This window comes from Cherax quadricarinatus, chromosome 24 (genome assembly GCF_038502225.1).
Source record: "Cherax quadricarinatus isolate ZL_2023a chromosome 24, ASM3850222v1, whole genome shotgun sequence".
Lineage (NCBI taxonomy): Eukaryota > Metazoa > Arthropoda > Malacostraca > Decapoda > Parastacidae > Cherax > Cherax quadricarinatus.
The window spans coordinates 19,486,522-19,503,383 of NC_091315.1; the positions used below are offsets into that span (position 1 = coordinate 19,486,522).

The 16,862-nt window shown below is 40.7% G+C and overlaps 1 protein-coding gene across 2 annotated transcripts in view; it reads left to right on the forward strand.

Annotated features, from left to right (window-relative positions):
• Positions 1-16,862, forward strand: part of Ca-alpha1T (Ca[2+]-channel protein alpha[[1]] subunit T) — a 658,731-nt gene that overhangs the window by 499,825 nt on the left and 142,044 nt on the right. For both annotated transcript variants that reach the window (XM_070088225.1, XM_070088226.1), the window contains 2 exons: positions 5,741-5,991; positions 6,188-6,351. In XM_070088225.1, the coding sequence (XP_069944326.1) occupies positions 5,741-5,991; positions 6,188-6,351 (415 nt within the window). The remainder of the gene's footprint in view (positions 1-5,740; positions 5,992-6,187; positions 6,352-16,862) is intronic.

Sequence of the window (16,862 nt, forward strand, 5' to 3'; positions counted from 1 at the left end):
GAGTTCCCTTGGGGAGTTTGCTCAGTGCCCGAGCCCAGTTCAGGATTATCGTCCTAGTATCCAGTGACAGAACAGACAATGAGCATTTCTCAGCTGACTCGACCAAGTAATGGATGATTCTGTGGTGATACATACATAGTGTACCATATTGCTCTTAAGACATCCCATCACCTGGAAACTTCTTCCATAGTAGAATTCCCATAAACAACAGTCTTGGGCAGAATTCTTCATACTCCAACCCATGGTATGTAACAGATGCATCAGCAACTATTATGTTGGACAAGAGTATTTGTTTTCCATTGGACAAGACAGCACTTTCCATGCATTAAGAAGTGGTATATGCATCATAAAAGTGATCAGGCTGAGAAGCTATTGCAGCTACACGTCATTGGCAACACTATAGATCAGGTACACCGACTATCCACCCTCAACGCAACATGTGGGCCTGTTATCCCACATACGGTAGTACAAAGAGACTTTCAAGAATGTGCCCCAGATATTCAAAAACAAATTCAACTCCAAAATCTTTCAATTAATAATACGGAAACATATATTCTCCCAACTCAAGGGCAAAGAAGGTACTCCAGCGATATAGTTGTAGCACAAGATACATTAACAGTAGTCTGTACCAATATAAATAAGAGTATCATTCCCAGATGACTGGGCAAAATTTTTGTCCTTGGTTTAGGTTAGACTGATCTCATGATCCTGTCATTGATGGATCTCCACAGTATAGTTGTGATAAGTTTTACATTAGACTACACGGGTGATTCCTGACTGTTTGACTGTTCACGTGAATGGTCATGCTTTCAATGATCAGGGTCTTTCTGTTTCACAATAAGATCTGCTGTCACATTCAGCAGCTCAGTTTCAAAAGCATCCAGCTGATAGTTTGAGTTCCTGTCCCTGTGCCTCATTGCCTCCATTTTACAGCTGCCTCCACTGTGATTTGGGGTACCAGACATAGTTCCTAGTGGTGGTCATCAGAACTCAAACATACACTACATTGTTTTGAAATGCCCATTTCTTTGCAAGAGCTTTATGACCCATGGAGAATAACTCTCCCCATGTCATCTGTTTTGTAGTTATCAACTGGTGAGCCAGTCTTCTAGCTAGCATCTAGATGTTCAATCTGTTTTCTATAAAGTAGGGGGAAAAAAACTAGGGCAGAAAGAAGCATTCTGAACTATAATGTGAGACATAGATGTGTGCTTGAGGGTTAGTTATGTTCCTACTAAGTTATTAACCCCTTGACTGTCGCAACCCCAAATCCTGAGGTGTCTCTTGGTGTTGCAAAATTTCCCCCCCAAAAAAATTATTTTTTCTTATGAAATGATAGAGAATCTTTTCCCGATTGTAGTGACACCAAAAGAACGAAATTTGATGGAAAACTGACGGAATTACACTCTAACGAAGTTAGTGACCTCGGCGATATTTATGAATCGGCGATTTTGCCCACTTTGAGCCCTATTTTTGGCTAATTCCATTGTTCCATTCGACCAAACTCATAGCTCTTTCTTTAGAACTCCATTTTTTCTATCAATTGAGTACAAGAAACTACCCATTTACTGATTTCAACTACCCAATAACGTGGTCAGAAATTTGCATTTTGGCCAACTTCACGAAAATTAAAAAATATGCCAATTTCAAAATAGGCTCCAGAATGAACAATGCAGACATTCCCAACTCTAAAATAACATTTTCTTTGTTCATCAGTCACATCTCCAGGCCCCTCTGATATTACTCTTGCTTTCTGTTTTGAATTTTTATTCAAACAAAAAATAGAAGATTTACTGTTAGGAAAACTACTGCAATATTGTAATAATTGTATAAATAATGCAGACCCATTCATGACTGCATATTAGAATGGCTACTTGGACATTTATTGGAAAATGACATCATTTGTTTACTTTTGAACATCGGCAAAAATCAAACATTTCCCCTACTTTGAGCTCCATTTCATAGAAAAACCAATCAAAATCACCTCTATTTCTATAGTATGTTTTTCATTCTATCAAATGAGACCAAGGAAACAAGAATACAACCATAAATACTGTACTATATGAAAATAGACCACAAAGTCAGCATTTTAATTAAAAAAATGGTTGGAGTTTTTTTTTTCTCATTATGCACTGCATGCTGCAGGATTGTTTTTATATGGTGCACACTGACCACACAGATCCATTCTCTCACATGTAGGCCTACCAGCTTTCTCCTACTTGATTTAAAGCTGCTAGTATTTACAAGTATATACACGTCAAAAACGGTGGCTCGTAAGATGTATATATACGACCAAAACAGTCACAGGGTTAAGCATTTATGCAGAAATGTGTTATTCATATTTCTTAATTATATACATTATTATGTTCATTTCAGTACCTTGCTTTCTGAAACCTACGCCATGGATTATTCTTTAACCCTTTGACTGTTTCAGTCGTATATATACATCTTACGCGCCACTGTTTCAGACGTATTTATACGCGTAAATTCTAGTGGCTTCAAATCAAGCGGGAGAAAGCTGGTAGGCCCACATGTGAGAGAATGGGTCTGTGTGGTCAGTGTCCACCACATAAAAAAAATTCTGCAGCACACAGTGCATAATTAGAAAAAAAACAACTGACTGTTTTTTTGGATTAAAACGCCGACTTAGAGGTGTACAGTGGACCCTCAGCTAATGATGACATCACCTAACTTTAAATCCAGCATACGATACATTTTAACGCAAAAATTTTGCCTCGGCTAACACTAAAAAACTCACCCTACGTGATTCAAGACGCGTCCACGTGTGGCCTGAGCGAGCCTCAGTTGTCCCGTGGGTGCCAGTGCTTACAAGCCAGCCAGTGCGGTCGCATCCCCGCATACAATCGGAACATTTCATATTATCACAGCATTTTTAGTGATTGTACCTGCAAAATAAGTCACCATGTGCCCCAAGAAAGCTTCTAGTGCCAACCATGCAGTAAAAAAGGTGAAAATTAATATGGAAATGAAGAAAGAGATAACTGCTAAATACGAAAGTGGAGTGAGTGTCTCAGAGCTGGCCAGGTTGTATACCAAACCCCAATCAACCATCGCTACTAGTGTTACCAACAAAACAGCAATCAAGGAAGCTGTTCTTGCAAAAGGTGCAAGTTTGTTTTCGAAACAGAGATCGCAAATACTCGAAGATGTTGAGAGACTGTTATTGGTGTGGATAAACGAAAAACAGATAGCAGGAGATACCACCTCTCAAGCTATCATATGTAAAAAGGGTGGGAAATACATACTATCATACCACGGTCAGCTGTTGCTGCACCACGGTCAGCTGCTGCTGCACCACGGTCAGCTGCTGCTGCACCACAGTCAGCTGTTGCTGAGCCACGGTCAGCTGCTGCTGCATCACAGTCAGCTGCTGCTGCACCATGGTCAGCTGCTGCTTCACCACCGTCAGCTGTTGCTGCACAACAGTCAGCTGTTGCTGAACCACGGTCAGCTGCTGTTGCACCATGGTCAGCCGCTGCTTCACCACCGTCAGCTGTTGCTGCACAACAGTCAGCTGTTGCTGAGCCATGGTGAGCTGCTGCTGCACCACGGTCAGCTGCTGCTGCACCAGTCAGCTGCACCACAGTCAGCTGCTGCTGCACCATCATCAGCTGTTTCTGACCAACATGACTCGTCCCGAACCTGTCCATCCAGCCCTGCCGTCATTGATTACAAGCCAGGGTGGCCGGTTGTATGAATACATTCGATACATTTTGCATTATTCCATTGTTTATAGTGCTTGTAACTGCTAAATAAGCCACCATGGGCCCAAAGAAAGCTTCTAGTGCCAACCCTGTGGTAAAAAGGGTGAGAAATATGTACTATCGTACCACGGTCAGCTGCTGCTGCACCAGTGTCAGCTGTTGCTGCACCACAGTTGGCTGTTGCTGCACCAGTCAGCTGTTGCTGGACCATGGTCAGTTGCTGCTGCACCACAGTCAGCTGCTGCTACACCACCATCAGCTGTTAATGCACCATGGTTAGCTGTTGCTGCACCAGTCAGCTGTTGCTGAACCATGGTGAGCTGCTGTTGCACCATGGTCAGCTGCTGCTGCACCACAGTCAGCTGCTGCTACACCACCATCATCTGTTGCTGCACCACGGTCAGTTGCTGCTGCACCAAAGTCAGCTGTTGCTGCATCACGGTCAGCTGGTCCTAGTGGCATTAAAAGAAGGGAAGCAACCCCGGAAAAGGACGTGCTACCTAAAGTTCTAATGGAAGGGGATTCCTCTTCTACACATTAACAACTTCCATACTCTCCCCTCCTCCCATCCCATCAATCATCACCAGATCTTCAAAAAAGGTAAGTGTCAGTTTGTGTGTATTAAAATTAATATTTCATGTGGTAAAAATTTTTTTTTTCATACTTTGTGGTGTCTTGCATGGATTAATTTGATTTCCATTATTTCTTATGGGGAAAATTAATTCAGCTAACGATAATCTCAGCATACGATGAGCTTTCAGAAACGGATTATTATCATTAGCTGAGGGTCCACTGTATTTTCGTATAGTATTTATCACTGTATTCTCGTTTTCATGGTCTCAGGTGATAAAATGGAAAACATATTACAGAAATAGAGGTGATTTTGATTAGTTTCACGATGAAAACGACTTCGAAATTGAACTCAAATTAGCGGAAATGTTCGATTTTTACCAATGTTCAGGAGTAAGCAAATCACACCACAGGTTAAATACACGTCAACTGGGTAGTCTAATATTCTTTCACTAATGCACTGATATTATTTATATCATTTTTACAATGATGCATTAGTCTGCATAACAGTAAATCTTCTATTTTTGTATGAATAAGAAATCAAAATAGAAAGCAATAGTAATATAAGAGGGGCCTCGATACGTGACTAATGAACAGAGGATTTGTTATTTTAGTTCCAAGAATGTCTACATTGTTTATTCTTGACCCTATTTTGAAATTGGCATCTTTTTCAATTTGCGTGAAATTGGCCAAATTGGCAATTTCAGACCACTTTATTGAGTAGTTTAAATTGGTAAATGGGCGGTTTCTTGTACTGAACTGATAGAAAAAATTGAGTTCTAAAGAAATAGCTATGAGTTTGGTCAACTGGAACAATGGAATTGGCCAAAAACAGGGCTCAAAGTTGGCGAAATCGCAGATGCGTATATGTCGCCAAAACCGCTAACTTCACCAGAGCGTAATTCTGAGTTTTTGACCAAATTTTGTACTTTTGGTGACATTACCATCAGGAAAAGATTCTCTATCATTTCATAAGAAAAAATAATTTTTTTTTTTTTTCCAAAAATTTTGCAACATAGAATGACAGTCTCAGAAAGGGGCTTGCGACAGTCAAAGGTTTAAGAAACCATAATGATACTAAATTCAGTATATAGTAGTTTTTAATTAAATGTACTTCTTTCCTATCTTGGTTGATTACTTCATGTAAATATCTTCTCTGTTAGATAATGTCTAATCTTGATATGAACAATGTCAAGCTCTCATTATTCATTAATAATTAATTTTTTTTTTTTGAAGAGAGAGATTTGTGATCCCTGAGTAATCACCTGTCTCTCTCTCACTGATGTATTTTCCCCTCACAAGTATTCCTTTGTCTTATATGTATTAGGTAAGTATCTACCACCTCAGGAACATCGTTACATTGCTTGCATCACCTTTGCTAATTTACCTATGTGTGTTTACTTTTTTATGAGATGTTTGCTGTAAAACTGCATTGTTCTCTTTAGAGAACAAGTTGCTGCATATGCCACAGTCAACGAGCCGTGAGATCCCACCCACGCCTGCAGGGTTCACCCCTATTATGTCTACTCCCACTGCCCATCTTGGGTACCCTCCAATCATTACACATACTGCTGCCACACCCCAAGGCTCACCCCATGCCACTCTGGAGCCAAGTGGGCGTGGGGAACTCAACAACAGGCTCAGTCCTGCTATGGCTCTTTACTGCTCAAGCTCCGACCAGCATGACCGTCCACAGGTACATAAAACTCTAGTATCACAGTTTACATAGAATAGTATAAATTCAAGGAACTGTGTTTTTTTTTTCCTTGAAGTTCATATGTAGTTTAATTTATATATTTTTCTATAAATTTTTGTCTAACTTTAAAATTTGAGGAAAAGGAATGTTTATTATTACTGTAAATTTTTAGAGTTTTGCTTGTCCATGTCTCCAGCAGGGTGTCCTAAGGTCAGCCTCCATCAAGAGCAACAATACATCACTGTCATCAAGGTCATCACGTTCCTCAAGTCGTTTAGGGTCTCGAGGGGTTCTCCGTCGAGAATCGCTCTCCCCTCATGATCTTCCAGGATGCAGAGACTCACTCAGCCCTTCTCTAGGGTTAGTCCAGGGCACTGTTATAACTACTTTGTTCTCTGTATGACAAATGTCACTCCTCATACCTCAGTGTACAAACCTAAGTACATAACCTCATTACTAGTTGTTACTTCCGGACTTTGTTGTTCACTGCTTAACTCCTTACAGTAATTTTCTGCTAGAACTTTACCTCTTACTTGCTACTAGGACCCCTCCATCCTTCACTTGCTAATAGAACATCCCCCCTTCCTTCACTTGCTGCTAGAAACACCCCTTTCTTTACTTGCTTCTAGGAATCCCCCTCCTCCTTCACTTTCTGCTAGGACTTGTTCCCTACTGCACCTGCTGCTAGGATCCCATTATTTCACTTGCTGCTAAAATCTCCTTTCTTCATTTGCTACTAAAACCCTTCACCTGCTGCTGGCCCTCCCCCTTACCTCCTATGCTTGCTGTTAGGACTACCCCTTGTTAAAACAAAACATAAGTGCACAGTGAAGACATTTATTAAAGGAAATGTTTCACCACTGGTGGCTTTTTTAATCCACATTTTATATAAAACATCAAAGATTGCAAACCATGGCTTAGTCATTTTTTTTTTTTTTAACATGTCGGCAGTTTCCCACCGAGGCTCACTGACTCAAAAAGTAAAAAACTTTCATCATTCAGCACTTTCACCAACACTCATACATATTCGCTGTATTTGCAGAGACGCTTAGATATGACAGCTTATACATCCCTCCAAACTACTAATAACCCAAACCCCTCTTTTATCCCTTTCACTGTTGAGACCCCTGCTCACAAACTTGTTGTCAGTGTCAAAGAGTTAAAAAAAAAAAAAATTTTCTTATGAAATAATAGAGAATCTTTTCCGGATGGTAATGACACCAAAAGTATGAAATTTGATGGAAAACTTACAGAATTACTCTCTCGCGAAGTTAGCGGTCTCAGCGATATTTACGCATCGGCGATTTTACCCACTTTGAGCCCTATTTTCGGCCAATTCCATGGTTCCAGTCGACCAAACTTGTAGCTATTTCCATAGAATTCCTTTTGTTATATTGACTGAGTACAAGAAACTGCCCATTTACCAATTTCAATTACCCAGTAAAGTGATGAGAAATTGGTAATTTGGCCAATTTCATACACAATTCAAGGAAAGCCAGTTTCAAAATAGGGTCCAGATTTAATAATGCAAACATTCTTAACACTAAAATAACATTTTCTCTCTTCATAAATCATGTCACCATGCCCCTCTTGTATTATGCTTGCTTTCCATTTTGAACTTTTATTCACACAAAACATATAAGATTTACTGTTCTGGAGACTATTGCATTATTGTCAAAATGGTATAAATAATATCAGTGCATTTGTGAAAGCATATTAGACCCACCAGTTGACTTGTATTGGATGCATGACATGATTTGTTTACTCTTGAACATCGGCAAAAATCGAACATTTCTGCTACTTGGAGTTCAGTTTCGAGGTACTTTTGTCTGTAAACCATTCAAAATCATCTCTAGTTCTGTAACATATGTTTCATTCTATCAAATGAGACCAAGCAAACGAGAATACAACCATAAATACCATATGAAAATACACTGCAAATTCACTGTTTTAAACTAAAAACATGGTCTGAGTTTTTTTTTTTTCTCATGCACTGAGAAATGTGGGGCTGATAGTGCTGTCTTGGGAGACAGTAATGGTGAAGCTGGAGATTTTGTCCAGGTAGTCAGGAAATATACGCAGGAGGGAATGCATATAAATGACCTCATGGGAGACAGGAGCTGTAGTGGGGAAACAAGTGTAGTCAAGGACAAGATAAAACCAATATTACAAACTAGTAATACAACAGGGAATAGCAAACAAGAGGACTCTACTAGCAATAGTGAGGATATATTACCAAAAGCAACTGGTGAGAGCTCCATTGTTGGTTCTAATGAGGATAGGAATAAGACAGGTAAACATGCACCAACAGGGAATACAATCACAGAAACCCAAGGCAAACGGAAACCAAGCCTGTGCACATACTATGCACTTGGTATCTGCAGGCATGGGAAATCTGGAAAAACAGATGGGACGTGCAACTATGACCACCTGAGAAAATGCCGTGCCCATATGACAACAGGAAAATGCAAACTCCCTTCCTGTAAGCTTTTTCACCCTGAAATGTGTCCCTCTTCAGTACAGGAAAGACTGTGCTAAAACTTAAATTGCCAGGCACACCATCTAAAGGGGACAAAAAGATACAAAACATCCAGGCCATGGGAAAACCTGGGTAGTCACAGCCACTCAAGAGGGAGAGGTTTTTTAGTTCCAGGAAGGAAAAAAAAACTGGCAGGAAATGGCAGAAATCGTACACCAAATCGTCATTCCTGGAGTGGAACCCCAGTCGATGGCCTCCACTCCAAACCAACAAATACAGATACTAATGCCGGAAAAAAAGTCCCCCCCCCAGTACCAACAATACCACCAGTCCGATGACATTCTTTGCAAATATACAGGGTCTAAAGCCAGCAACGAACAACAAAATACCTTTCATCCGTGGACTGCTTGCAGAAGCAAATGCAATGTTCGCTGCTTTCACAGAGACCCACATAAAGGATCACTTGGACAACAAAATATGGATCCCAGGTTACAACCTATACAGATGTGACAGGAAAGCAGGTTCTTTACCACTACAAAGATGAGGGGTTATTGTCTGCTGTCGCCTACAGTTAATCAGGTAGGTAGATCCAAAAAGTGATGTCTCCGGACTTTTGCAAAAGTCCTTCTCCTTCAACACTTCTCGTTGGTTGGCAGGTGACCCGATCTGTCATTCCAATCTGGAAAGAGAGACAGGTTACCCACTGCTTAAGAAATCACTCTCCATGATAAGTACAATACCTAAAAGACGTGGTGATTATCAAAACATCTAACATGGAGATCAAGGCTGAAAGGACTAAGTTTATTATTGGTCAAAAGTGAAGCTTTCAACCAATAAGTCCACTAGAATAGGAGCAGGCTTTTACTTACAGTTGTGCTGGGAGCTGTGAGTCGAGTGATCACTGTTTGGTCGGAGCCCCACACGTCACCTTTCGGGGTGGGGAGAAAGGGGGGGAGGATAGCGGGAGCTAGACTTACCCTACCTTAACAAGCAGCCGGCAATCAAACTATCGTTACCATATACTCGCTCACTACTCCTATCTGTTGAACTTTTCCCTCACACTCCCCCATACCAAGACTTATAGTCAAGGAGTATAAGAAGAATAGGCGAGGAAAAAGTTCTAAAATGTGGAAGTCGCGTAAGGCAACAAATCTTCTACTGACTGTCACGACTTAACCAGTCAGAGAAATAATTGGATGAACCATTGATATACACAATATGGAACTTAAAATCTTGGAGAGCCAATGTCCACCTCAAGAGGCGACTGTTGGTTCCCTTAAAAGTTTCTAGGTATATCAAAGGTGTGTGATCCGTCTCTAAAATGAATTCTTTTCCCAGTAAATAAAATTTAAGTTTTGAGATACCCCACACAAGGGCCAAACATTCCTTTTCTGTGGTGGAGTATCTCGTTTCTGCAGGAAGAAGTTTTAGATTTAATAAATATACAGGAGCTAGGAGTGTGTATTTTGTGCAGCAAGCACCTGACACCTATTGCAAGAACTATACTTCTTTGTAACCTGAGAGTACATGCTTGGCCAAAAATAAGTGTGCTTGAGCTTATGCCACGTCTTACGATGAGCCAAGTGTCCGGTCACTGGCAAATCATGAGCCATTTGAAGAACAGTCTCTTGATATGGTTTAGGGACAACAAGGAGGGAATAATCTATAGCTGAAGAATGAGATTTAAATGCAGATTTATATAAGATACCATTAATATATTCGAACTTATGAGATACGTATCTCCCGTGGATAACTTTGTTGTTAAAAGCTTGATTATGACAATCCCGAAGTGAAGGGCAATTGCGCTGTAAATTGACACTCTTCCTTGGACATAAAATCTGGGAAAATAAAAGGACTTACGGTGGGAGAAGAGGAGGTAGGAGAAGCCAGGGTTATGGTCTGAGCCCTAGTCAAGACATTGAGAGTGCCGGAGGCAATACCCTTACTTTCACCTGACGAGTGGACAAGTGAACCTGCTACCTCACTATCGAGAGCAGTATCATCTGTTTCTACCCCGAAATGAACAGTACGAGACAATGTAGCTTCTGGTACGGAATTGTTAAGGGGCTTATTTAACTTGCAAGGAAGAGGAGCTGGAAAACTTAGATCCATGGGTGTTAATGAAAGATCCGCCTCTGAAGGAAGAACGGCACCTTTAATGTTACCCACTATTATAGAACAAGTAATTGGGGTTAGTACCACATTAGTCCAACCGGTGAACCATTTAGTTTTCAAGTAACAACGTATTGTAGGGAAAGTATTTTCACGACCCAAGTAATCTGAAAGAATAGAGGACACACGAGAGGTTTTAAAGTAAGGGAACAGTTTGTCTGAAATTACTATGCACGTACATCCAGTGTCATGTAATATGTCTGAGACTTTTATACCATTAACTGTTCCTGAACAGAAGGGTGCTTTGTCATTACCGTCAACAAAACATCTACCAACTTGCTCTATTTTCTTGGAAGGACAATCAGGACGTTTATGTCCGATACCACCACACCGATGACATGTTGGTGTATTAGCTGGTGACTTTTTTTCTACTGTGGGCTTCTTAATCTTTGGTTCAGGTGAACCAATGCCCTTAAGGTTCGATCCCTTCAGTTCTTTATAGGAATTGTGAGCCTCAGCATACAAGTCAGCGGCCTCAGCAACATCATCAGCTTTAATCAGGTTACGTTCTCTAATGAATGTTCATATCTGGTGAGGAAGAGCTGTCAAGAACTGGTCAGCAACCTTGAAGTCTCTAAGAGATTCATAACTGTGATCAATTCCTGAGCTTTCTATCCAAAAGTCGAACAAACGAAAGAGTGTTACCTGTAACTGCTGAAAGTTTTGGCCATGCTGTAACCTGGAGTTTACCTGGGGAGAGTTCCGGGGGTCAACGCCCCCGCGGCCCGGTCTGTGACCAGGCCTCCTGGTGGATCAGAGCCTGATCAGCCAGGCTGTTACTGCTGGCTGCACGCAAACCAACTTATGAGCCACAGCCCAGCTGGTCAGGTACCGACTTTAGGTGCTTGTCCAGTGCCAGCTTGAAGACTGCCAGGGGTCTGTTGGTAATCTCCCTTATGTATGCTGGGAGGCAGTTGAACAGTCTCGGGCCCCTGACACTTATTGTATGGTCTCTTAACGTGCTAATGACACCCCTGCTTTTCATTGGGGGGATGTTGCATCGTCTGCCAAGTCTTTTGCTTTCGTAGTGAGTGATTTTCGTGTGCAGGTTCGGTACTAGTCCCTCTAGGATTTTCCAGGTGTATATAATCATGTATTTCTCCTGCCTGTGTTCCAGGGAATACAGGTTCAGGATTTGTGGTTTTTTGATATGCTTTAAGGATTGCCTTCTTCAGTAGGTTATAATTACATATGATATCCTGCGACAAAGTTGCATAGATATTCAAAGCTGTACCAGAAAATAACATTCCTAACCTGGTAGCCCAGGTGTCAGTGTTTTCAAGCCTGATAATGTATGAAGTAATGTCTTCACCCTCTGTGAAGGGAGGTAAATTAGGTGTTGGAATATGTGCACTAGCTGCATGATATTCAATTACTCCTTCCTCTAATTGTTGTTGTGTAAAAGTTAACTTTTTATTCTCTAATTCAAGGCGAGATTTTTCGAGCTCGCGATCTTTTTCTCTCTTAACTCATGTTCTCTATCTTTAGCTCTTCCCTCAAGTTCTCTTAACCTAACTTGTTCCTCACGTATTTTAGCTTGTTCCTCACGTACTCTAGCTCTCTCCTCATTATCAAGTCTATCACGCTCCTTTTTGTCTTCTCTTTCTCTTTCTTGATTTTCTCTTTCAATTCGATCTCTCTCCTTTTTATCCTCTCTTTCTCTTTCTAGCTGACTTTCATGGTTCTCTCTATTCTTTCTCTCTCCTTTTTCTCCTCTCTATTCTTTCTTTCTCCTTTTCAATTCTTTCCTGGATCTTAGCACTAATGAAAGCTTCTAAATTTTTCCCCATTATTCCTAACTTACTTCCAGCATTCATCCAAAACTGGTATTCCTCCATACTTGCAAGAATAACTTAAACTACCAGGGGAAAATGAAACTGATATATCAAAGAAAACGGAGGGTTCAATTTCTGCTCTGCTCAAACTGTAAATAAATCGGAGGGTTCGATCCCTGCTTCGATTAAACAATGTATTAATGAAAACAAAGGGTTCTATGCCAGCTCCGAGCAAACAGTAAGTAGAATGGGGTCCCTTGACCATCCAGTCTTCTCACCGACAAATCAAGAGTGTCCTACGACAGTTCCCTTGACATAATAAACAGAGCTCAATGAAACAACTTGTCACTGGAAAATCTTGGGTCCCTAGAGTCTATTCCTCCAAGTCGCTTCAAGCTCACAAAGGTGACAGAATTAACTAGTATATCCTGCCTTGACTTGACTTACAATAAATTGAGACTATAATAGTCACCAAATCTTTTAAATACCTGTACTGTAGTCCTACCATAGAGAATGATTACCCATGGCTGGTGGTAACCGTCTGTGGTATGCGGCGTTGAAGTTCCGATGGTAGATTCGGGATGGAGTCAAATCTTGAGTCGAGTAATCCTGGCAAGGTCGCCACTTGTGAAGGCTTACTCAGCCCTGTAACAACTTCAGACAGTATTACCAAGGCTGGCTCCTCCTCAGGAAAATTAATGAATAGAAAAAGAAATAATAATTCACAAAGATAAACGCTTTATTATTTAGTAATGCAAAAATAAAACAGTGAAACATGAAGGTGTATCCTATTTGAAAGAAAAATGAAAAATGAAATGAAAAAATGACATTTGAATTCAACGCTAACATATACAGTTATAATGGGGTGTCTGGTGAAGGTTGACACCGTCGTGTAGAAATTGTAGCCGTTACTGATGATGTGGGGGGGGGGGGTCACAGGTGTTGGTGAAAACCCAACGGCTAGTCATTCACAGAGTCTATAGCCTTGAATAGTCAGTCCAGATGACAGGAAAGCAGGTTCTTTACCACTACAAAGATGAGGGATTGTTGTCTGCTGTCACCTACAGTTAATCAGGTAGGTAGATCCAAAAAGTGATGTCTCCGGACTTTTGCAAAAGTCCTTCTCCTTCAACACTTCTCGTTGGTTGGCAGGTGACCCGATCTGTCATTCCAATCTAGAAAGAGAGACAGGTTACCCACTGCTTAAGAAATCACTCTCCATGATAAGTACAATACCTAAAAGATGTGGTGATTATCAAAACATCTAACATGGAGATCAAGGCTGAAAGGACTAAGTTTATTATTGGTCAAAAGTGAAGCTTTCAACCAATGAGTCCACTAGAATAGGAGCAGGCTTTTACTTACAGTTGTGCTGGGAGCTGGGAGTCGAGTGATTACTGTTTGGCCGGAGCCCCACACGTCACCTTTTGGGGTGGGGAGAAAGGGGGGGGATAGCGGGAGCTAGACTTACCCTACCCTAACAAGCAGCCGGCAATCAAACTATTGTTACCATATACTCGCTCGCTACTCCTATCTGTTGAACTTTTCCCTCACAGCCTTCCTTTCCCTACAGATTTATACGCTCTCCAAGTCATTCTACTTTGTTCCACTCTCTCTGAATGACCAAAGTGCCTCAACAGCCCCTCTTCAGCCCTCTGACTAATACTTTTAGTAACTCCACACCTCCTAATTTCCACACTTTGAATTCTCAGCATAATATTTACACCACACATTGCCCTTAGACAAGACATCTCCAGTGCTTCCAGCCACCTCCTCACTGCAGCATTTACAACCCATGCTTCACACCCGTATGAGTGTTGGTACTACTATTCTCTCATACATTCCCTTCTCCCTTCTTTGCTTCCATGGATATCGTTTTTTTTGTCTCCTCAGATACCTCAACACACCACTCGCCTATTTTCCTTCATCAGTTCTGTGGTTAACCTCATCCTTCATAAACCCATCCACTGACAAGTCAACTCTAAAATATCTGAAAACATTCACTTCTTCCATATTCCATCCCTCCAATGTGATATCCAGTTTTTCTTTATCTAAATCATTTGATACCCTCATCACCTTACTCTTATCTATATTTACTTTCAACTTTCTACGTTTACACACCCTCCCAAACTTGTCCACTGACCTTTGCAGCTTTTCTTTAGAATCCCTTAAAAGCACAGTATCATCAGCAAAAAGTAACTGTGTCAACTCCCATTTTGTATTTGATTTCCCATAATTTAATTCCACCCCTCTCCCCAACACCCTAGCATTTACTTCTTTTACAACCCCATCTATAAATGATAAACAATCATGGTGACATTACACATCCCTGTCTAAAACCTACTTTTACTGGGAAGTAATCTCCCTCTCTCTCCTACACTCCCTAACCTGAGCCTCACTGTCCTCATAAAAACTTTTTACAGCATTTAATAACTATTATATATTCCATACATCTGCAACATCTGCCACATTGCTGCCCTATCCACTCCATCATATGCCTTTTCTAAATCTACAAATGCAATGAAAACTTTCCTACCTTTATCTAAATACTGTTCACATATATGCTTCAATGTAAGCACTTGATCTACACATCCCCTACCCATTCTACAACCTCCTTGCTCATCTGCAATCCTAATCTGTCTTACCTCTAATTCTTTCACTTATATCCCTCCCATACACTTTACCTGGTATACTCAGTAAACTTATTGTCCTATAATTTTTACAATCTCTTGTTTCCCTTCCCTTTATATAAAGGAACTATACACACACACTGCCAATCCTTAGGTACCTTCCCTTCTTTCATACATTTATTAAAAAAAAATTCCTGCCACTCCAACACTATATCCTTCCCCCTTGCTTTTAACATTTCTGTCATGATCCTGTCAGTTCCAGCTGCTTTACCCCATTTCATTCTACATAATGCCTCACGTACCTCCCCCACACTCGCATCCTGCTCTTCTTCACTCCTAAAAAGTGTTATACCTCCCTGGCCAGTGCATGAAATTACTTCCTCCCATTCTTCATTGATGTTTAAAAGTTCCTCAAAATATTCCAGCCTTTTACCCAGTACAGTGGTACCTCGGGATATGAACAGCTCAAAACTTGAACAATTATGTAAGTGTATTTATGTAAGTGCTTTTGTAAGTGTATTTTTGGGGGTGTGAAATGGATTAATCTAATTTACGTTATTCTTTATGGGAACAAATTCATTTAGTACTGGCACTCAAACAGCCTTCTGGAATGAAATAAGTTCATATCCCGAGGTACCACTGTACCTCCAGCTCCCTATCTACTAACTCCCCTACTCTGTTTTTAACTGACAAATTCATACATTCCCTAGGCTTTCTTAATTTGTTTATCTCCATAATTTTTTCTTATTTTCAGCAAAATTTCTTGACAGTGCCTTTTCCACTGTCATTTGATCTTTTGCACTCTCTCACCACTCTCTTCCCCTTTCTTTTACTCTCCATGTACTTTGCCCTTTTTATATCATTTCTGCTTTGTAAAAGCCTCTTATAAGCTACCTTTTTCTCTTTTATTGCACCCTTTACCTCATCATTCCACCAATCACTCCTTTTTCCTCCTGCACCCTCCGTCCTATAGACACAAATTTCTGCCCCACATTCTAATACTGCCCCACATTCTAATACCCTCCCACTACCCATACTTGCACTAGCCCACCTTTCTGCCCATAGTAGCAATCCTCAGCTGCAGGCCAGAACAAATTGGGGGAGGTAATGCCATCTATTATTCCAATGAACTATCATATAGCAACATTGTATCCTTCAATGATGAATATGGTGAATATATATTTGCAAACTTCTCTGTAAAAAAATTTAAAAAATCCTATAGCAATTGTGGCCATATACAGGATGCCTCATACTAATATCCCAGCCTTTAAATACACAAATGAATAAGCATCACCCACTACTAGCAGGAGACTTCAACATCAAACTTGGCCTAACAGATGACCAGCCTGTTGCTGACTTCATTAACAATATGAAGAGTACACTACTCATACCAGCAATTACAAAACCAACAAGACTATCTGAGACCATATACAGTGGACCCCCGGTTAACGATATTTTTTCACTCCATAAGTATGTTCAGGTGCCAGTACTGACCGAATTTATTCCCATAAGGAATATTGTGAAGTAGATTAGTCCATTTCAGACCCCCAAACATACACGTACAAACGCACTTACATAAATACACTTACATAATTGGTCGCATTCGGAGGTAATCGTTATGCGGGGGTCCACTGTATGGACAAACATACTAACCCCGCTTAAGGTGGGGATAATCACTGACAACACTACTGACCACTACCCAACTTTCCTCCTAACCAACATTTGTAAGCAACCAATGGAATATAAAAAGTTCTCCTTTCGACTCCATGATGAGGCTTCAATAAGTAACTTCACTGCAGAACTAAGCTCAGTTGA